At 43.3% G+C, this 23360-nt stretch overlaps 1 protein-coding gene across 1 annotated transcript in view; it reads left to right on the top strand.

Annotated features, from left to right (window-relative positions):
* Window positions 1-21479, top strand: part of LOC309613880 (cytochrome P450 3A29-like) — a 51859-nt gene extending 30380 nt beyond the window's left edge. Inside the window, exons 10-13 of the mRNA XM_082361388.1 lie at window positions 2053-2213; window positions 4651-4877; window positions 7356-7518; window positions 10222-21479. Of these exons, the coding sequence (XP_082217514.1) occupies window positions 2053-2213; window positions 4651-4877; window positions 7356-7518; window positions 10222-10317 (647 nt within the window). The 3' untranslated portion in view covers window positions 10318-21479. The remainder of the gene's footprint in view (window positions 1-2052; window positions 2214-4650; window positions 4878-7355; window positions 7519-10221) is intronic.
* Window positions 21480-23360: the final 1881 nt, after the last annotated feature.

Raw genomic sequence — 23360 nt, 5'->3', positions numbered from 1 at the left:
TTTAGTGAGAAATGGTATTTAGAAATCAAAACCTGGGATCTAAGAATGGTCATTTCTACTATGGTTTCTTTGCTTCTACATCCTTTTGGTGGACAAAGATAAGACCATCAAACATATCGTCAAATATATTTACACAAGACTGATGAACATAAGTATTTCTTTTTTTTGTTTGTTTGGTTTTTAAAATTTATTTATTTTATTTATATATTTTTGGCTGCTCTGGGTCTTTGTTGCTGCGCCCGGGCTTTCTCTAGTTGTAGCGAGCGGGGGCTACTCTTCATTGCGGTGCACGGGCTTCTCATTGCGGTGGCTTCTCTTGTTGCGGAACACGGGGTCTAGGTGCACAGGCTTCAGTAGTTGTGGCATGGGCTCAGTAGATGTGGCACGTGGGCTCTAGAGAGCAGGGTCAGTATTTGTGGCTCATGGACTTAGTTGCTCTGCGGCATGTGAGATCTTCCTGGACCAGGGCTCGAACCCGTGTCCCCTGCATTGGCAGGTGGACTCTTAACCACTGTGCCACCAGGGAAGCCCCAAGTATTTCTATATCTACTCATAACCAGTGATGTAAACAGAGCGTCTCTTTAAAACAAGAATGCCCTGGTTTTTAGTTTATTTCCATGATATGAATACTCCCACTTGGTTAATTTCAAGGTACCAATGGTTTGACAACCATCTCACAATATTCTTGGATTTTTACAGATTGGTTCTTGAGAGAGGGATGAGATGACTCTAGCACACCACTATAAATATATCCACAACTATGTCCCTATCTATCTGTCTGTCTATCTATCTATCTATCTATCTATCTGACATCTATCTAACTATGTGGTCCAATACAAATTTCCGTAGGAAATATTCTATATCTGCACTGTTCAATACAGTAATCACTAGACATATGGCTATTGAACATATGGGTAATGCCACTGAAGAACTAAATGTTAAATTGTACTTAATTTTAATCAATTAAAATTTAAATTAAATAGCCACATATTAGACAGTACAGCTCTAAACTTTTAGTATCCTAGGGTTTATGCTAACTGGGGGAAAGAATTTGATAGTTGAATTTACCCACAACAGCTTCACAGAAATCATCATGGGGAAATCAGAACTCTGTAGATCTTTCTTCCACTCATTTTGTATTGTTTTAGTTGTGAATTACATGATTGGGCAGGTACCATGTGGATCTGAGTGCTCTAAGTATCTAGTCTAGTCCCATCAAATAGATTGGAGCCTGACCATGCTTGGATTTTCTCAGGAGAAAATAAAAATGGAGACCAATTTATAATCACAAGGGCTGTTTGCTGAGCACAAAGGAGAGCAAAGAGAGGGGGCTCGTACTGAGGAAGGTGACATTCAGGTCATGACTGAATAAGCATTGCTAATTCCACTCCCTGGATCTTATTTTTCTATATTGTGTGCTGGCCAATGCCCTTCTAAGGACACATTCTTTCTTCTGCTATTTTAATGCCATTGATTAGACTAGGATCAATCAGCACTCTTCTAGCTTTTTTTTTTTCTTTCTGTAGTTTCTGTATATCTGTGATCATCCATTTGAAGACTTGTGCCCCAAGTCTTCTATTAATTTTCCCTACAGTATAGCCTTAGTATTGCAAACTTTCTCAAAAAAATTCATGTTATACTTTAGCTAGAATAATATAATTTTTTAAAGGAAAAACATGGCTACCCCATACTGTTTCTAGCTAAAGTACATTTAGGATTCTCCAAGGGACATACTGATAATGCTGTGTGTGTTAGACAGAAATGCTTCTCTTGAAATTACTCAGCTGTATTTGTGGAAAGTGTGGCATAACCAGGAGCCAGAGGGCCAAGTATAGTACAGACCTTGAGGAAAAACTGGATTAAGACACGTTTTGCCTGTTTCTGGCTCTGTAAAACAGACATGAGAGTGCAAACCACTACCAGTTTTGCTCTGAATTGCTTTTACATTTTTTTCCCTAGGGATTTGGGAGTCTCATTTGGATGTCTCATCCTCTAACCTGTGATGTTTTATATTGACATGCTTTACCTACAATGTCTCTCCTCCCCTTTTAGCTCTGTCTGACCCAGAAATGGTGGCCCAAGGTATTATCTTTATTTTTGGTGGCTATGAGCCCACTACTGAGGCTCTTTCCTTCCTTTTCTATAAACTGGCCACTCACCCTGACATCCAGCAGAAGCTGCAGGAGGAGATTGATGCAACTCTCCCCAGTAAGGTGAGTGATGATACCTGGAGAGGGAGGGGGAAAGTGAAGCCTTAGTACGAATGTCTCCTTGCCACTTCTCAGGAGATTTTTGCAAAAAGCATAAGTATCAAAATTTTCACTTGCGCTATTTAGGAAGGATCTCAAGAGTCAAACACAAAGGGGGAAAACATAGGTAATGCGTACTACTCACAGAAATATAAGTAGTTTGAAACAAGTGCTGGTCCTGGCATATCAGTTATCACAATAATGCCACATAAAAATCACAAAACCTCAGTGACATCTAACAGTAAGCATCTATTGCTCTAGTGTCTGCATAGTTATCTGCTGATATTGGCTGGACTTGCTTGGTTCTGGCTGTTGGCTGATCTAGGCTGGCCTTGGTTAAGCTGGTTAGGCTGACTCAACTCCACACTTGCTTCTCCTGCCTCTCAATCTCCACATGTCTACTTCTCAAGGCAATGGTAGATGGCAAGAACCAAAAGTCCAATCATATGGGTGATTTTCAAAACTCTCCTAGCATCACACTTAGCCAAATTTCCACTGGTGTAAAGCAAACCACCTGGCCAACCCCAGAGTCAGAATGGGAGGGAACCACAAAGGTAGATGGCAAAGGGCATGGACACAGGAAAGGGTGGAAAATTGGGACCATTAATTCAGTCTACTGCCCTGGGTAAACTGCAGACTAGGAGGAGCCTTTAAACAACAAAGGGCTTAAAGTAGGAAACAGAGGACATGAGTTTGAGTCCTGGCTGTGGTTTTGGACAAATTTTATGACCTTTCAGAGTCCTGGGTCCTTCAAATACAAGGTAAGGATAGATCGTAGTGCCTAACTAAATTAGAGATGATCTGTCTTCTCTGATAAACCACATATTGCAATTCTTTTCATTGTAATAAGATGGTCACCAGGCAAGAGAGAATTGCTAAAGCATTGTCTTCTTCCTCTTTTATAATAATACAATGACTAGAACACTATTGGCCAACATCTGCTTTTTTTACTCTATATGTCTGTTCTAGATGCTATTTATAAACGAATTTAATCTTCATAAAATTCTGTATAAGTCAGGAGAGGCTAAGTTATGCCTCAGTAGCAGATGAGCTCTCAAATCTCAGAGCTTTCATAGCAAAGGTTTCCTTCTAACCCACGTCTACATGACCAACATGGCTTGTTAGCGGAGGATGGGAGCGGGCAGCTCTGCTCCACAACGTTACTCAGGGATACAGGCTAAGAGTCTCCACCTTCCTGTAGCTGCCTTATCTGGAACATGAGGACTTCCTGTTGTCCGGGGAATAAGGGACTCGAGCGCTGCTCACTGGCTTTTCAAATGATTTGTCCCTGAACTGACATAATCGCCTCAGTTCACAGCCCATTGGCAAAGCTGGTTTCCTGTAACTTCAAGTGGGCTGGGAAATACAGGGACTACATGGATACTGGGTGAGCAGTGAGTGTCTCTGCCACACAAGCCTACGAAGTGTCAACTCTAATTATCTCCATGTAACATTTCAGAAACCTGAGCAACAGAGAGATGAAATACTTTCACATACTAGTCGTGTACCTAGTGGTGAAAACGCCAACCTATGTGCCAGGGTGTCTGTCTCCTGAGCCAACTCTTACCCTCTACAATGTTGCCCCTTAAATATAACCCCACGTGACAGTCACGTGTCACCCCCACTGGTCTCAGATCTCTGCCAAAAGTGGAATTCTTTGTGGTGTGAGGAGAGCTGGCCTCTGGGGCTGGAGTGGCTTGTTTAGACCTTCAGACCTTACAGTCACCCCTGAAGGGACAATAGGAGACTGTTCCAGCAACAGAGGCTGTGGCTGAGGGTAGGGGTCTCATCCTCTTGTAACTTTCCCTGGATCTGAAATTGTGTTCCTTGTAGCACCCATTTTACCCTTCTTTTGCATATTTGGTTTAAAAAGCAACTTGTTTCTCCCTAAATTATTTATAGAGTTTTAATATCATAAAGTATTTTCAGATTTTATAGGTATAGTCAAAAGAATTAGTAAACGAGATTTCTCAAGTAAAAAATTTATGTTGAATAGAGGATTTGCACTTATACATTTCTTCCCTTGGTACAGATGTGTGGCCTCGCATTTGAAAGAAAACAGTGACTTTGGCACATTTCACTTAAGACTAAGGGTCATAGTCTATTAGTCATGTTTGTTCTCGTGAGAAAGAAAATACACTGCATAATAATGTGCGGGATTTCAGGCCCTGTTTAGGGGATTGTCCCAATGTTCTTGTGTAGTCATAACCACTCCACACATCTCAGTGGGCCACTGAGCAGGTCAAAGGACATGATAGATATTAAAACATCTATAAATGTTAAGGTCCTTTACCAGTTGAAATTATTCTCTGGAGCTCCTACCATTTCCATAGGACTATGTAGACTGAGTTGAAGTTTGATCCCCAATCTCAGTTTATCAAAATCTATTTCTTTCTTCCAGGCGCCTCCCACCTATGAGTCCCTGGAACAGATGGAATATCTTGACATGGTGCTGAATGAATCTCTCAGATTATTCCCACTTACTGCTAGACTTGAGAGAGTCTGTAAGAAAGATGTGGAAATCCATGGGGTGTTGATTCCCAAAGGGACAGTGGTGATGGTGCCACTCTTCACTATTCACAGAGATCCGGAACACTGGCCAGAGCCTGAGGAGTTCCATCCTGAAAGGTAGGAGAACCCAGGGAAGAGAACCCTCTCTGATCCAGAGTGGTTCCAGCATATTAGACGCCTCTTACTGTAGGAGACAAATGAGTGATTGTACAATCATTTATTTCTGCATCTTTTTATTGTTTGACGTTCTTTCTTATTATAAGAGTGATCATTGTTTGAATCAAATTTTACAAACTGTGGACTAGAAAAAAGAATTATAGCTGTCCACATTCCTAATACCTTAAGATAAGCCTCATTGATAATGTGATGTATGTCCGCCTGGACATTTGTCTATGCATATATAGATTTTTTAAACTAGAATGGTAGTATATTTAATTTGGTTTTGAACTGCTTACTTGATTTAACAGTAAACTATAAACAACATTCTATGTGAATTTGTGTGTGTATCTATCTATATATCTATATATATAATGTATATGAGTGATTGTATGCATATGCCATAATTTACCTAACCACTATCTTATTTTAGGTGTATAGGCTTTTTATTTCCTTTAAGTTTTTCTGTCTGTTCTCCTTACCTCTTTGAATTCATCGCTAATGTTCCCACATTTCCATTTCTTTAAACACTGGCTACATTTCCTCTAGAATTACTGTGAGAGTGCAGGCTGGGGACCTAGAGGTCTCTCGTCCCTGGTGGTTCAGGCAGCCTCACTGAGGATGGAGGTGCACTCAGGTGCCCTGGTTCTGTCTGTGGCTGCAGACCTGGGCCAGCTCCCTTCTACCTCAGTACTTGGTGACCTTCCAAAGAGAAGTCCTCTGCTCTCTAGATGTCTGAGACTTCCTCCTTGGAGGGGTTGAGCATCTTCTTTTGGGAATTCAAAGTCAAGGTCTGGTTTCGGTACAGATTGGACTCTGGAAAGAGTTGATGCTTTCCCACTTATTGTACAGTGAGCAAAATTTGGGATGAATATTTTAGGGCACTAGCTGGGATCTAGACTTTTATGAGCCCCTGACTATAAGCTCCCTGATGGCAAGGACTTTGTCTTGTTCGCCCTAGTGTCCTGAGTGCTAGCATAGCCTCTACACATAGCACTTCTTGAAACAGGAAGTCAGAGTGGACCAAATCCTCTGTTTTCTGGCCCAGGGAACCTCTGTGTTTCCCTGAAGCTCAGTAGCTCCCTCTCCTGCAGCTTCACGAACCTAAAACCAGAGACCACTCACTGTTATTTCTTTTTTGCTGTTGCTGTTGTTCATTTTGGTTCACTTCATTTATTTATTTATTTTTTATTGGAGTATAGTTGCTTTACAATGTTGTGTTAGCTTCTGCTGTACAACACAGTGAATCAGCTGTATGTATACTTATATCCCCTCCCTCTTGGACCTCCCCCGCATCTTCCCCCATCCTGCCCATCTAGGTCATCACAGAGCACAGAGCTGAGCTCCCTGTGCTATACCGCAGGTTGCCACTAGCTATCTATTTCACACATGGTAGTGTATTTATGTCAATCCTAATCTCCCAATTCGTTTTTGATTCATTCAGTCGTCAAGCAGAGAGTTAGTGCTCACCTGTGTGTCAGGGATTTGGCCAGGCAGTGAGAAATCCAAATGTTTACAAAAAAGCCTATCATGGAGAATTTTTGACATATACACAAGTATATTCTATAGGCACTAGTCTGTGGAAGACTTTTAATGTATCTATATGTGCCCATTCCCTGACCAACAACCACCCCATGTCTCTGCTCCAGCCACATGCTACTGCTACCCTCCTCCATCTTCCCATATTATTTGAAGTCACAGTGTCTGTAAATATTCCAAAATGTTCTGCAAAGTAGGGATCTTTAAAATATACATAATCACAATGCTATTATCACTTTCCACAATTCCATATTTTTCCTTAATATATTCAAATACTGAGGAGTCAAATTTGAATAAAACAGAGGTCTAACCATCAGGGAATTTATAGGCTAGTGGAACAGATAGACAAGGAAATCAGTGGTTATTCTACAGTAGCGTCATATAGTTATGTAAATGTGACCTAAGCATTCTGTGCTGTGGGGGAGAGAGACAGACAGACAGACAGACACAAGGGGATGGGAAGGAAGGGAATACAAGGGGGAAATGACAATTTAAATCCTGGGAGATGATTCTCCTGCTTCCTTCCCCCATGAGCACATGACCGACATAAGTGTGCGTGGAGGCAGGAACCCACATTTCCTTCAATCAGTCTCATTTCCTCGCTGCCGTTCAGAGCATGAACATCTTACTGCCTGAATGTAATTTTAGTGTTTAGAGATAAATTTTTTTTTAAACAGCATTCATCTCATCTCCTCAACAGGACTGAAAGCTCCTATAGGGTCCGGGGAATGGGAAGGATCTGGAGCTTACCTTTCTCATAGCAAAATCATCACAGCAGGATTCAATGACTAGCTCACACAGGCATCCCTAATGCTACTAGTTGAGTGTTAAGCCTCAGACTTTGAGCTCTTGTGGTTTTTCCATTTCATTAATTTGTTTCATCTACTGTTGTGGAACCAGGTTCAGTAAGAAGAACAAGGAGAGCATAAATCCTTACACGCACATGCCTTTTGGAACTGGACCCCGAAACTGCATTGGTATGAGACTTGGTATCATGAACGTGAAACTTGCTGTTGTCAAAGTCCTGCAGAAGTTCTCCTTCAAACCTTGCAAAGAAACACAGGTCAGACAGTTACCTAGCTGCATTAATTGTGTTTATTGTGCGTTTTTAAAACTGATATAGATAGATAGATAGATAGATAGATATCAAATATCTATATATATACACACACACACATATATATGAATGTGTTCTATTCAAGGAATAATTTGTCATATTGGACATGAATGTATTTGGAGCCATCTGTGACCTTTAAGGGTCCTTCAGCTCTGATGGCTAAGCCTGTGGCTTTGTAATGACCCAACTCTAAAGGTCATCTAGAGTCAATGCAGTTAGCATGACATGATTATTTGCAGTCTTTTGAACCTCAGCAATGTTTTAAATTTCATTTCAAGTCCACCGGAAGGAAGGGGAAGTGTGTGCGGTCATGAGATTAGTGATGACCACATCATGACTTTTCAGGGATGCTCTTCTCCATCAGAACTTACAGAATCTCTCCTGACAGTGGTCCTCAGCCACTGGTTGTATAATGAAATTATTGTGGTGCTTTAAAAAATCCTGATGCCTAGGTCATCTCATTCATTCTAAAATAATTCGCGCAGAGTGTGGCATTCAAAACACCCCCGCAGATTCTCCTGTGCAGTCACGGTGAGAACCCCTGATGGAAAGCATTTCTGCCAGATGTGAAGGACTCCCACAGCCCCCTCACTTTCCAGGGGTCCTGCTGCCATCAAGATGGGCTCCCTTTACATTCTAATAATAACTCTCTGTGTGCCCTTCCCCGCCCCCATTCTATTCTTCCCCCTTCAAGTTCTAGTTCAATCCCGAGCCCCTCCCTGGAGCCTTCCCCACCCAGTCCAGAGCCCACTCTCCCCTCTGCTCTGTTATCAGTTCCCACAGTCTGGCATCATGGATTCTACCACCTAACTTAACACTTTGTCATGGAACCATCCAGTTTGGTTCCTATGTTTTCTTTACACCTATGAACGTCTTTAACTGTAGCCTCTCATTTTATTCCTTTTGTAAACTCTGAACAATGCCTCCCAGTCACCCAGCAAATGTTTAAGGAGTTAGATGTGCAGTTGATTAGAGTTCTTGGATACAAATTTTGAATAATTTGAACTTTTGAAATTTAACAAATGACATTTGTGTACATGCCTGTTGTACGTGTGTATGTCTATCTGCAGGGGACATATATGAGTGTCATTTGAAATTTTAAAATAACAAGGTGTTACATTTATAGAAAGATCTGGAATCTCTCCTCTGAAGAACACAAAGAACAGTTACCATTTTTTCATCTCAAACACGGCCCTATAAGAAGGCTTATTTCTAGGAGTCACACATTTAATAAGCAGCTCCTCCCCTTGGGTAGGCTTTCTCAGGGAAGAGGAGGATAGAGACGGTTTCCATTTTACTTGTGGGCATCTGTGTGGCCGTCCTGTAGGTGTGTACAGACAGGGGACTCAGCCCTGAGAGAAAGGGGGCCTCTGGCACACCTGGGAAGGGCAGATGCTCCCTGAAGCTCCACCCAGGCATCCACAGGCTGGGGCTTCTCCCTCCACGACAATTTGCTTGCCCTTCAGTCAACTGAGATGAGAAGGTCACTCTGTTGGTTCCCCCAACACTGAAGAAGTGACTGGGTGAGAAAAGGGCTAAAAGTACTGGACCAAACACTGTAGGTCGTCAGAAGTTCACCATTTGCACTACATTTGGGAGACAGGCAATGTTAAAAAAAAACAGGCATAATGCTTCACAACGACCTCTTCCGATCATGAAACTGGATGCGTTCTACTGGGAGAGGTGATCGGACTCTGCAGAAGTTGAGGAAAGCCCATGTAATTAACATGTGTGATTCCTACTAGGATTACCTTGCAAGTTTCAATGGACACAAAATTATCTTTACATGGCTCAAGACAGTTGGCCATAATGCCTAAGAATCTGGTAAATTTTAAAACTTCATCCTTTGTACCTAAAATTTAAATCAAAAAAAGAACACAAGCCAACCAGATTTTTGTCTCTAGCCTGGTATGAAATAAGCGCTCAATAGATATTTTGTGGAAAGAATGATGGATGAATGCTTTCACTATCTCGTCTTGACATAACTTAAAGAATAAGTATAAACAATCAAAGATAAGGAGGGAAGATTGGATGAAGCTACCAACTTCCAGCTATAAGATATATAAGTACTAGAGATGCCACGTACGACATGATGGCTGTAGTTAGCCTTTCTGTATGGTGTATAGGAAAGTTGTTAAGAGAGCTATCACCTGAGAGCTATCACCTGAAGGAAACAATATTTTTTCTTTGTATCTATGAGCTGATGGATGTTAATGAAACTTACTGTGGTGATAATTTCACGATATATGTACATCAAATCATTATGCTGTGCACCTTAAACTTATGCACTCCTGTAAGACGGCTATGTCTCAACAGGTGGAAATTTTAATTTAATAAAAAAGATAATAAGGGAATGTGGCAAACAACTTTACTCCATATATTTTATACATAAATGTGGCCAGTTCCTTGAAAGACACAACTATTAAAGTTCACCCTACGAAAAACAGATAAGCTGACCATCCCTGTATCTATTAAATACATGGAATTTGTAGTTTTTAAAAAAGAATCAAAGGTATATGATGCTAAAACTAGCTGTTATATGTTTGTAAAGCATTCTTGTCCATAATGTATCTTATATATCAATACTTTGTTTCTCTTGCTGGCGGTGCTTCACTATTCGATTCTCACGTGTTTGTTTAACTGTTGCAGATCCCCCTGACATTAAGCCCTCAGGTACTTATTCAACTAGAAAAACCCATTGTTCTAATGGTTGAGCCCAGAGATGGGACCTTAACTGGAGCCTGACTTTCCCTAAGGACTTGCGCTTTGTTCTTCAAGGAAGCTTCGTCCCAGGACAACAGAGACCTTGATTTACTTTGTGATAAAACACAGAAATGAAGATGGGATTCACCTACTGCACTTGATGGATGACTAGAGATTCTGCACATTCATTTAGCTTTCTCACTGTCTACGTAGAGTGTTATATATTGCGTCATATAAAAGAGGTGATTAATAAGTGCCAGATATGCAAACTCAGCTTATCTGGTTCTCACAGAACTATCTCTACCCCACCACACCCCACTTAGTACCATCTACTCCTCCTGAGCACTGATCAGAATGAAAATTTCTCACAAACTCTAATGAAAATAAGAATGATTGTGATGACTAAAGTAGTGACATTTATATCACAGATTTTATTTTGAATATTCTAAATTAAATATTGTATTGAGCAAGTCAATAAACATCTCTTTACAAAAGTATAATCTGATGCCTTTGTGCACATTAGGGGGGAATGTACACAACTGAATCAGGGAGATTCAGTGACTACTTGCTTTTGACCATCAAAATCACTGCTTGGTTGGGGCCTTTATCAAAACTCCAATTTGACTCCTACTAAATAGGTAAGAGCCAATCCACTGCGACTTTGCCTATTGCTTAGAAAGTATATTCGTAGTTTATACCTACCTTTTTTGGAGCACATATTGTTTGTAACACTCAACTGAGAAACTTATTTGTTTTGATTTAATGTTTTCATCTCATCTCCCCTGATGTTTCTGGAAGGCAGGAAAGATGTTTTTCACACCTCTTTGCATTCCATCCTCAACTCCCAACTGTCTTAACACAATGAATGTGGAATAACAGACGGTTAATTGGTCAGTTGTTCAGGCAGAAAGGCTACAAGCACTGATCAGTTTCAGTTGGTATCAGAAGCTGCCCAGGGTTCTTCCTTTCCCTTTTCTGCCCCCTCCCTCCATTTTTCCTCTCCCGCCTTGCCTTCCCTTCCTGGATAATCCAGTCCTACAGCCATTGGGGGGTGGGGTGACAGAAGGTGGGCAGGCACACAATGAAGGGTGGGGGCAGAGAAGGGAGGCACAGTGGCTCCAAGTCAGAGACTGAGTAGGGAGGGGAAAGTGTCCACAGGAAGAGCAGCCTGGCATGAGTGTGGGAACCCAAGCAAGGTGAGAATGTTGCCCACTCAGATGCGTGGCCTGGCAAGGACAGCCAGAGGCTAAATAGGGTGTGGAGAATGCAAGTAGGTTGAGGAGGTCATCCATGAGTGGAAAGGAATGAAGTGAGGACTGGCTATATAAAGGGGGAGTGATCAAGTAAGTAAGTATATAAAGGATGATGGAAGCCAGAGTTCTCACTGTTGGAGAAGAGAGTCACTGATTCAGAGAGGGAGAAACCAGAATAAATCCCGTGGAGTCAGCAATTGAAACTGAATGTGTAGTGTAAATCCATGCTTTTCTACATATATAGAAGAGAGCTAGCTAGATGATATAGACAGATGATAGAAAGATAGAGAGAGAGAGAGATGATAGATAGAAATGTGTGTATGTGTGTGTGTACAAAAATGCATATTCCCTACTTTTCTCTACTGATATGGTTTAGAAACAGAATACCAAAAGAGCAATAAGCACACCTCGTGCCCAGATCTTGGCTTATAAATATCATTTCCCACTGAAAGGAGCCAGGTCTTCTTAGAGAAATGGCTGATTCCAGGGCTGGGAAAGTACATGGTGCCCATGGAACATCTTGGGCTAGAAGGCAAGGAAATGTTAAACACTGACATGACAAAAGGACACAGAAGCCAGCCTGAGGGGCTTCTACTGACCAATCAGGGACCATTTGAGAATCATAACAAATAAGGATAGTAAGAGCTGTTACACCATTCAAGAAAATAGGAAAACATGAGTAGATACAGATATATGTAAATAAGTTAATGGATGAATTGCAATTTGACGAGGAAACTTACATAGCTTCAAAGTAGTGCTGCTCAAAATACGCGTTAATTATAGAGCAGAAGGGGTAACTTCAGAGTGGAGGAACCTGGCAGACAGCCCTTTCCTCATCAGAGAGCAGCGTCAGGGATGCGATGACTTGATCGTGCTTCACCTGATGGGGCGCAGTGAGAAGAACTCACCTCACCTGTGTGATATTCCTGCCAAGGAGGCAAACCTGAAGGAAATCCTGAAAAGAGTCAGACAAACCCAAGCGGAGGAAGATTCTCCTTCTCGTCTGTAACTGGTTTGGAATCTTCGAAAGAGTCAACGTCATGAAAACCAAAGATAGACTGAAAATGTTCCAGAAGAAGGAGACTACAGAGAGGCGACGTCTAAACACAACTCGAGGGCCAGGTCCTTCTGCTACAAGGACCTTGTTGGGACAGGTGGGGAACTGGGGGCTCTGAGATTAGACGGCAGTGATGTGTCAGCATTAACTTCCTGACTTGGAGGTCATATTGTAGTCATGTAGAGATGTCGTCGTCTGTGGGTCATTCAGGGGGTGTGAAATATCAGGTTGGCGACTTACTCTGAGATGGGTCAGGAAAATGGTTCTTTCAACAGCTTCTTCAGTAAGTTTGTGATTGTGGGGGAGGGTCACAAAGGCCGCTTTCTTTGGGCTTATACAGCTCTCCCCACTCTCTCACCTTAGTTTTCTTTGTCTTATTCTATTTTAAGGAGGCAGCACCACACTGTGACTGAGAGATGGGGGGATCTGAAGCTGGAGCTCCTGGGTTTCAAATCCTAGCACCTTCCATAGCTGAGTCTAGACTAATCAGTGGCTTTGGGCAAATGAGACAAGCCCCGCATCCCTTGCATAGCTTGGACCACAGAATTTGGCTGTATTTCAGTGCTTCTGTGCCCCTCAGCTGAATGCCACTGTGCACATATTAGCTCGGGCTCAGCCACTGTCTTAGGTCGGGTTCCCCAAAAGCAGAGCCTGAGACGGGGGTTCTAGCACAAATACTTTGCTGAGAAAGTGCTCTCAGGATAATTGGATGAAGGGAGCTGGGTGCAGGAAGAGGAAAAGCTGAGTGAAGATGTGGACTCTGGAGCCCAATCCCACAGAGAGCTCGGAGACAGTTTTGTAATCCAGAGTGGATCCAAACTGGAGGCAGGGGCCAGCCTTCTGCACCCCATAAGTGAGTCATTGATTAGTCCTCCCATCCCCCAGGATGAACAAACTCCCAGGTGAAGTGGCTTCAGTTTGGCCCCGGGAGATTCTCTAGAGAGCAGGGCAGCCTTTAATCAGTAGCAGCCAATACTCCCAGTAACTGGGGGAGGAACGTGCAGCTCGGGGTAAGGGATCTGGTAATTGCCTGGAAGTCCTGGCTGAATTTCATGAACACACCTTGTCTGTAAGGAGGGAATGAGCTCTTTGCTGTTCCTTTGGGATTTATCTTTTCTCTGCCAACAATGGACTCAACTTTGGGAACTTTTTAGAAACAATTTCTGCCCCGGGGTAGGAGGAGTAGAGTGGGAGGGACATCATCCCAGGGGGCTTTGAGGTCCTACAGAGGTGGGGCGAGGTGGGGCTGGAGGTCCTGCTTAGGGCCCTGAGCTCACACAGCTGGACAGACACCCCCAGCCCTAATTAGAATCCAGGAAATAATGTCCTGAACATTTATGACTCAGTGGCTCCACACACAGCAGGTGGCAAAAGAGTCATTTAAACACAATCAATAAGAAGGAAAAAAATAAGGAGTTTAGAGTCAGCAAACTCCCAACCTTTTAATTATTTTTCAACTCCGATTTGAACTCATGTCTCCTCCTCTTGCTAACAAAAGACGCATTTCATAACTTGGACTACACTATAACGCTTGTGTATTAGCCACTAGTTGAACTTTTTGACCTCGTATTGAGTGAACATTTCTAGAGGGTCTGGTAAGGGTCAGGTATCTGATGGGCAAGGTCACATGTTCTCTTCACTCAAAGCCACTAGGAGGCCGACTTGCAGATCCAGGCCCCAAGCCCCTTGGGTCATGGAACCGGGGACTGGTGTGGTCTGGGCCCTTTTAGGAGGGAAAGACATAACTTTTTTTTTTTCTTTTTTTCTTTTTTGGCCATGCCCCGCGGCATGTGGGATCTTAGTTCCCCAACCAGGGATCGAACTCCTGCTCCCTGCATTGGAAGCGTGGAGTCTTAACCACTGGACCATCAGGGAAGTCCCGGGAAAGACATAATTAACACTCATTCTATAGATTAGGCAACTGAGGCTGAGACAGTTTAAATAACTCACCCAGGGCCTGCATATCAGTCACATTCAGTGGATCCCTACTAGCCAGCTGTCTACACAATAGGAGCATAGATATCCCTGGAGTCCATAGAAAGCTCAAGAGCCACCGTGGGGCACGTTTGCAACCACGACGTTTGCTTGTCTTCCTCTATCTCTGGCAAATTCTCACAGATTCTTAACCATTTTGACTCTGCAGTTGCAAATGTCAGAATTCCAGAAATTTTACTACTTCACAACCACTAGGTGGCTATCAAAAAAGAAAAGATAAAAAGCAAATGTTGGGGGCTTCCCTGGTGGCGCAGTGGTTGAGAATCTGCCTGCCAATGCAGGGGACACGGGTTCGAGCCCTAGTCTGGGAAGATCCCACATGCCACGGAGCAACTGGGCCCGTGAGCCACAATTGCTGAGCCTGCGCGTCTGGAGCCTGTGCTCCGCAACAAGAGAGGCCGCGATAGTGAGAGGCCCGCGCACCGCGATGAAGAGTGGCCCCCACTTGCCGCAACTAGAGAAAACCCTCGCACAGAAATGAAGACCCAACACAGCCATAAATAAAATAAATAAATAAAAATTAAAAAATAAACAGGAGCTGTTGTTTAAAAAAAAAAAAAAGCAAATGTTGGTGAGAATGGGTAGAAATTGAAACACTGATTCTTTGCTGGCAGGGATGTAATGGTGCAGCCAGTGTGGAGAACAGTTTAGCAACTCCTCAGAAAGGTAAACATAGAATATGACCCAGCAATTGCACTCCTGGGTAGATACCTAAGAGAATTGCCACAGTTTCTCAAACAAATACCTATACCTGCATGTTCGTAGCAGCACTATTCACAAAGGCAGAAGGGTGGAAACAAGGAAAATCCATGGATGAATGGATAAAAATTTTGGCCTTCTCCATTAAGCTAAATGTACCCAGAGGGAAAGAAAACATTCAAACATAGGTGGATGGGTATATCAGACCTTTGATATCATTAGGGGGCAACCCAATTCTCGGAGGAATTAAAAACAGCTGACCAACATTGTTTTATAAATCTTAACAGGACCAGAGGGGTGGCTCCAGAAACAAGTCAAAGCCCACCAATCTTTATTTACCACTCCCAAACCTCCCCTATTTATCTTAAGAGGCTTATAAGTTTAAAAAAAAAAAAAAAAAAAAAAATCAGCCCTTAAGGGAACAAAACTCCTCCTAGGAGGAATTTGCATTTCTCTTCCTATGCCTTTGAGGTGTAAATGTTCTACCTGGTCTTCTCCAGGAACTCTTATCTAGGCCATGGTTTTAAAAAGCAAATTTCAGGAAGGTAATATTTTTTATTTTTTCAGTCTCTTAGCAGATTTTTTGTTTTTAGTTGTTACACAGTTATTATTACATAGTAATAAAAACTCATTACCTACACAGAATTAGGCCTTTATTACAGATTTGGCTGTTTCTAGTCTTGGTTCCACCATTTTTTTTCTTAGTTAATTCTCATCTTATTTTTTTAAATTTATTTTTATACAATTTTTAAAGGTTACTTTCCATTTACAGTTACTACAAAATATTGGCTATATTCTCCATGTTGTACAATACATCCTTGAGACTTTTTGATACCCAATAGTTTGTGCCTTCCAATCCCCTAGGCCTATTTTGCCCCAGCCCCCTCCTCACTGGTAACCTCTAGTTTGTTCTTTATATCTGTGAATCTGCTTCTTTTTTGTTATATCACTGGTATGTTTTTTTTTTTCGATTCCACATATAAGTGGTATCATACAGTATTTGTCTTTTTCTGTCTTACTTATTTCACTTAGAATAATGCCCTCCAAGTCCATCCAAGTTGCTGCAGATGGCAAATTTTTGTTCTTTTTTATGGCTGAGTAATATTCTGTTGTCTATATATACCACATCTTCTTTATCCATTCATCTATTGATGGACACTTAGGTTGCTTACATATCTTGGCAATTGTAAACAGTGCTGCTAGTAATATTAGGCCAGGGCTTCCCTGGTGGCACAGTGGTTGAGAATCCACCTGCCAATGCAGGGGACATGGGTTTGAGCCCTGGTCTGGGAAGATCCCACATGCCGTGGAGCAACTAAGCCCATGCGCCAGAACTACTGAACCTGCACTCTAGAGCCCACGAGCCACAACTGCTGAGCCCATGTGCCACAACTACTGAAGCCCATGCACCTAGAGCCTGTGCTCAACAAGAGAAGCCACTACAATGAGAAGCCCACACACCACAATGAAGAGTAAACCCCGCTCGCCGCAACTAGAGAAAGCCCACAAGTAGCAACGAAGACCCAACACAGCCAAAAATAAATAAATAAATTTATTTTTTAAAAAAATGTTAGTCTGCATTTATCTTTTTGAATTACTATTTTTGTTTTGCTTTTTTTTGATATATACCCAGGAGTGGAATTTCGTGGTCATATTGGAGTTTTATTTTTAGTTTTTTGAGAAACATCCATATTGTTTTCCACAGTGACTGCACAGCCCACCTCCTCTAAGGCCAAGAGAGAATGTCCTGTCACTCAGCACCACCTGCAAACCAGGAGACCAAGAAAAGTTGGCTATTCCCTTCTCCCAGCTGCCAAAACTTAAATACCACCTGGTTACCCCCAAATGGCAGGATCAAGTTTTTCCCTACTGAGAAGCATGAGGGCTTAGGAGCAGAGTTACAAACACATAATCTTGCTTCCATTGTTTGCACACTCCAGATTGTGAAATTTGAATGTAATGCACAAATCCTTCCAGAGTAACACTGCCTCTTCATACCGTGAGCAATTCTCTCGGCCGTGAAAGTCTAGATAGGCTTCCCAGAAGAGGAGTTACTTGGGCTAACAATATAAAAGGACAGGAATATAAGACCATGATGCTTCATCTATACTGATATCTGAGCCTAATGCTGCCCAGAATGCTATTTAAGGTTCAACTTTGAGTGCTAAGGACTGAGAAGCCATTTACACCTGATGAGGGAACCATGTTCTCTTACCTGTATAATTAGTTTACCCTGGCTGTACTATAACTACCTGTTTGTTTCTCTCTTCAACTGAATACTATCTGGGTCTTAGTCATATCTGCATGCTAAGCATGAGAACAGAGCTTTGAAAGTACATGCCCAGCCCATTAGTACACAGGTGAATAGATGAGAGACGTGGGGTGTGGGGTGATCTTCAGGCACACATGTCTTCCTTCACAATCTTAGTAGGTAAGACTTTTCACGTTAGGTGTTCCCTGCTGTGGAATGAAGGGACACAAAGATCATGCCATCTAGTTTTCCCCTTTGCAGAGCAAGGCCATTTGTATTGGTTAGGACGTGGCACTGGTTACATTTTATTCCCAGGAAATGACTAGCTTATCGCCATTGGGATAGATTCCAACCAGCTGGACCAGGTCCTGAGGTGAATAGGGCAGGTGATGGTCATATAAGGCTTAGTGAGAAAATTATTGTAGCCGAGTACATATTTTGGAGGAAGATGAAAGCTTGTACTTTCCACAAGGGTTTTGTTTTTAAGAAGACTAAGAAAGGCTGTGGGTTTAGTTGAGTGAATTAAGTTGTCAGTAGTTATCAGACGACACCCCAGTCATCCCATGCGGGATGTATTTTGTGTTCCTCTCAGTTGGGAACATACAGAGGTGGAGCCTACACACAAGACCCTAGTGTCCTCATGACCTGCACCTGTCTCTGTTCCTGCTGAGGTGAGGCAGAGTCCTTGGTTCTGGAGACCCGTGGGGGAGCTCCTGGGCAGGGGTAGCCATGGAGGTAGGAGCCAGAATTGTAACCAAGTTGCTGCTGCAGCCTCGGGTCTCACTGTTTCCCATAGTGACCCTTATCACAAAACAGCAAACATTGAATACTGACATTTCAGAGCAGCAGACTTGCCAATCTATCTTCATGTTAGCTTACATATGACAGGTTGTGATCAAAGCTGTTGGGAAGCCACTTGCAGTCCCTGAGCCTCAGTTTCTACATCTGTAAACTGGGGGTTGTAGCATGACCCCACTTAAACGTGTCCAGACAAGGCACCATGAGGGGCCAGAAACAAATCAAAATTCCTAGGACTTTCCATCCTACTTTTCCTGGGAATCATCTTCCAGCTTCCCAGGTCTGTCCTTTGTTGGTATGGAAGCTTACAGCCACTTCTCTCCTTTGTCACCTCTCTGTAGGGCTCCATTATCCCAGAGACTCCAGAGGTATGCTCCATACTGAGCTCGGTTGACTATCTCATTCCCTCCACTGAGAGACTGCTTCCAAGAAACGACCTGCATGGATGGCTTCTAGACCAGCAAAATGCCTGCACAAGGCATATGCCCACTTGGACTTGAATCAGTGGAAGGAAGAATAGATATTTTCATGCATTACGATTTCCAGTGGCAGCTATGGATTTTAACAGCTGCCTTCTCAAGAAAGCCTGAACCCAAAGATGACAAATTATAACGGTAGAAATTTCATGCTGCATGACAAGCTCCCAAGGAAATAAACGAGGGCAGGAGAGACAGTTGGGACTTACTGCATTTTACCAGTGAGATCCATCCACTCAGGCCAGTGTTGGGCAGCCCTGGGGACCTTCAGAAGAACTGAAGGTGAGAAAGGATAAAGGGAGAAGGAAGTGCACAAACACAGCTGAAATGTCTTCCATTTCTGTTGAGTTTTAAGAACTTCAGAGGTTTTGCTTTTTACATAATCCACAGTTTCTCTGCCAAGCAGACAGAGAACCTGGCTCAGTGTAATCTTCAGTCCCTCAATCCTTGGGTCTCTCCCATCAGGTATGTGGCAGGTGCTCACAGGTGACACTGACTTCTCCTATAGGCCTCCTCCTATCAGTTCCATTTTTTAAATTCCCCACTCATCTAAAAGCAAGAAGCCTTTCTTTGCTCTTGAAGCTCTTTGCCCCAGAGATAACGTGCCCTCATGTGATCTTTTTGGAGTCCTGTGTACTGTGTGTGCCACATCACTGGCGGATAAGGAGGTTGGGGTCCACTTGGCCATCAGGCTGCTTTCTCCACTTTTCTCCATTCACACCCACTGTTCGCGAACTGGCGGTCTTCCCAGCGAGTGCAGGGAGACATATTTTGGTCTAGAATCTGTCTAACTTACTGTCTATTGCGGGACCCTCTCAGCGGGACGTGAATCAGCCTAAATCTATACTCCTTGGTGTAACCATCACCATCCCATCCATGTCCTGTCTCTTATTCAGGGGCCCTCTTGTAGACAGAACCTTGATGGATCACCCTGAATGTGCAGGGATGGTGGCCAAGGTACAGCCAGACTCTCTTGTTGTATTAATAGTCCAGGAAGATGTCATGGTCACCAAAGAGTCACAGGGAAAGGACACGCAGGCGTCCAGTGGTCTTACCTCCACCAACTCAATTCCATCAACCTTTCTGGATGCCAATTCTGCAGAAAGCACTCTACTAGGTACCAGGAACATGACTGTGGCTAATACCCAGACTGTGGCCAAGCTCTCAGTCCGGTGAGGGAACTACGTGCGGAAACCCACAATGGTGCTGGAGATAATAGGATTGTGTGCAGGGGACAGGAGTCCCAAGAGGAGGAAATGGTTATATCTGCTCAAGGAGGTTGGTTAGCAATGACCCTAACACAGAAAGTTCCATCTGAGCTCCATTTTGGAGGATAATTAGGAGCCTACAAGGGACACAGGGGCATTTCTAGGAAGAAAACAGCTGCGTGGGTAACAATCTGTAGACTTCTCTTGTTTGAAGGATTTCAAGTATTCTGTAGTGTGGGCAGCCATGGAGACAAAGGCAGATTAGTAGTGATTCAAGGCCAGTGGGTTTAGCTGACTTTCTGTGACCTTTGGGCTTATTGATGACACTGATTGAGTTGTTTATTGATTTTCCACAGAGTAAGAACTCAAGAGAGGTCAAACTGGAGTGTCCATGATGCTTTGCCAACTATCAAGGCACACAGAGCTCTGCAGATGGAGCACAGGTGGCCCTTCTGTTGGCTGCAGCTCCAGCTCCACTCCCTTCTCAGCACAAACTTTCCAGCCTCACTGAATCTCCACCTGACATGACCGAAGCTCCACACTCAGAGGCAGGCAAAGAGCAGCACGTGCAGCTGAAGGGAAACTCGGAGGAGGGAAGCACGGAGGAAAGTGGCCATGGACCTGATCCCAAGCTTTTCCATGGAAACCTGGGTTCTCCTGGCAACCAGCCTGATGCTCCTCAATTCGTGGGTAACTGTCCAGGCTCATGTCCTCTGTAACCTTGGACTTGGTGTGCTAATCTTGTCCCCCTTTCCCTTTACTGTTTGAAGATCAATGTTAGTGGAAGGGAAGTTGCTTAATAATTGTGTGCTACAAGCCAAAAAGGTTACTATTGACCTTACCCAGATCTGTTGAAGGAGTTGACGCCCACCCAGACCCCCAAGTTCCTATTATTGTAGTTAAGAGGGTTTAATGACAATTATTTACTCCTGTGGATGATTTGCTGATTGACTGCCAGTTTGCATAGACCTAGACTAACCAACCAGAATCCAGCAAAGGCAGATTTGAAACAACTGGCCCATGTGCAGTGGAGTCCTCACGCCTTCCCAAGCTTCGGGATCCTGGAGGCAGGAAGAAGGAACTTGGGTTTTTGTCTCATTACTTTCACCTTCTGGGTTCTGTGTCTGCTGCAGAAGACCTCTAGAAGGATTGGCCCCTGTGCCACTCGGGGGTTCCTGCTTCCTTCCTTCCCATCACAGGTATCGTTTACACAAGGCACCTGGTGCACCCTGACTTTGTTGGGGGTGGGGCTGGACACTGATCACCTTTCTCTTCAGACTCAGCCCTTCCCCTTCTCTGCGCCCACCTGCACTCCCTTCCTAGGATTTAAGTCCCCCACCCTGTACTATGCAGAACTATCTACCCCCAAATGAGACGTCTTTAGATCAGAGGAGTCACGGCAGAAATCTGGAAATTTTAGTCATTTCCTTCACCTTTTCTTCCAGTCTCTGGGAGGGTTAGCATTAGTATATACATTTATTTTCACCTTGATCTGAAATCTGCTAACAGCCTGCAAAGGCATGAGACCTAAAAGCCAGTTTGTATTTAAAGTATTTATTTCCCTTTAATACAGTACAGGAGGACGAATCCAAACCATCTAGCAGAGGAATTCCTTTCCTGGCATCATGGAGCAGGGTAGGAGAGCCGAGTGGGTAGGGAAAGCCTCCTCCATGTCACATTTGACCTCTTTCTCCACTTCAATTTCGTTGAGTGTAGGAAATCATGATGACATGAACATAGATAATATATACGTCATTTCGCTTCTTTGAAAGATGGGTTAGAATTCAAGGCATTGTGGTGACAAATTTTCCTTCTGATAACATTATAAAATTAATTGATATGGTTTAATTTCATTCTATTTAATACCAGTTTTTTTATTGATGTAAAACTATTTCCAGCATATTCTTTCTGGGGGATAAAAGAGGGCTGCTGTTCAGTATTTTTTACCATAAAGTAGGTATATAAACTCACACTTCTAGAACAAAGTGAGGAAAATGAATCTAGTGTAAAATACATATGTACATCTATGATACAGATTGTTTTAAATATACCTGACAACAGGTTATTTTAATCTCTCAGGGCAGGTGAGTAATTGTGCCTGGGAGGCAGTGATGATGTGAGAGGCATCCAGGTGGGGTCAGGATGAAGAAGGAGAATATTCCTCAGAGCAGACCTCCCTTGGTTCCACAGGAGGTCAGCAGGTTTAGCACTTCATCTGCTTGAGGCCTGGGAGAAGGGACACCATCTAAGTCACACTGTATGTGGTCCATCTGGCAGCGGGTCCAGCACTAGACAGTGTCACCATGAGGCAAACATCCCTGCAGCCTTAGAAGACAGTGGTGCAGCCAAGAGTCAGTAGCTGCAGGCAAAGCTCTCCATAATGCCAACACAATGTAAAGACTATAAAAATGATTGGCTTTACTGTTAGCCCCTTCCTTTTTACCCGAAGCAGCATTACTCTACCAAAAAGAGGGAAGCTGGAAAGAAAGCAAAGAATTCACCGAGCCCACCCTCTGCCTTGATGTAGAGCCTTGTGAGTTTAGACACTAGACGAGATCTTTCCTTGCGATCAGTGTTCTGACACGGTCACTCAATTGCTTGGCATCATTTTTTCTTTTTATTAATACTTGGAGACTTTTTTCTCTTATTTATTTCTTTTATTTCTTTATTTATTTTTGGCTGCACTGGGTCTTCGTTGCTACGCACGGGCTTTCTCTAGTTGCGGCAAGCGGGGGCTACTCTTTGTTGCGGTGCGTGGGCTTCTCATTGCGGTGGCTTCTCTTGCAGAGCATGGGCTCAAGGAGCGCAGGCTTCAGTAGTTGTGGCACACGGGCTTAGTTGCTCCGCGGCATGTGGGATCTTCCCAGACCAGGGCTCGAACCTGTCTCCCCTGCATTGGCAGGCAGATTCTTAACCACTGCGCCACCAGGGAAGCCCTTGGTATCACTTTTGAATTCATGTAACCCACTGAAAGTTCAGAAGCAGAATTTGATCTGCCCTGGTTGTGATGGCAAAGGAAGGACCTGGGCGGAATAGCCCAGGCCACCCCCTTTTTTGGCAGTTGGTGCTCACACCTCCACCAACTGCTCTGGAGGAAGGATCGAAACACCCAGTGGGGCTTGGCCAAAGTACCTATTGGGCCTGTCCCACAGGCACGTCCTTTCATGCAATTTGGGGGTTTATTTTATCACGTATTATAAGGTTTGCTGGATTTGTAGAGAATATTTGAGTCTTGTACTACCGTAAAGTCTAAACTCCAAAGAGGAAGAGACAAAGTCTTAATCAACCATTCTGGAATATTTTATGCTTATTCATTCTATCTTGCATGATACGTCTTTTGCTATCCAC

The sequence above is a fragment of the Balaenoptera borealis genome, assembly GCF_965194805.1.
Source record: "Balaenoptera borealis genome assembly, chromosome: 16".
Lineage (NCBI taxonomy): Eukaryota > Metazoa > Chordata > Mammalia > Artiodactyla > Balaenopteridae > Balaenoptera > Balaenoptera borealis.
This window is presented reverse-complemented; position numbering and strand designations above follow the sequence as displayed.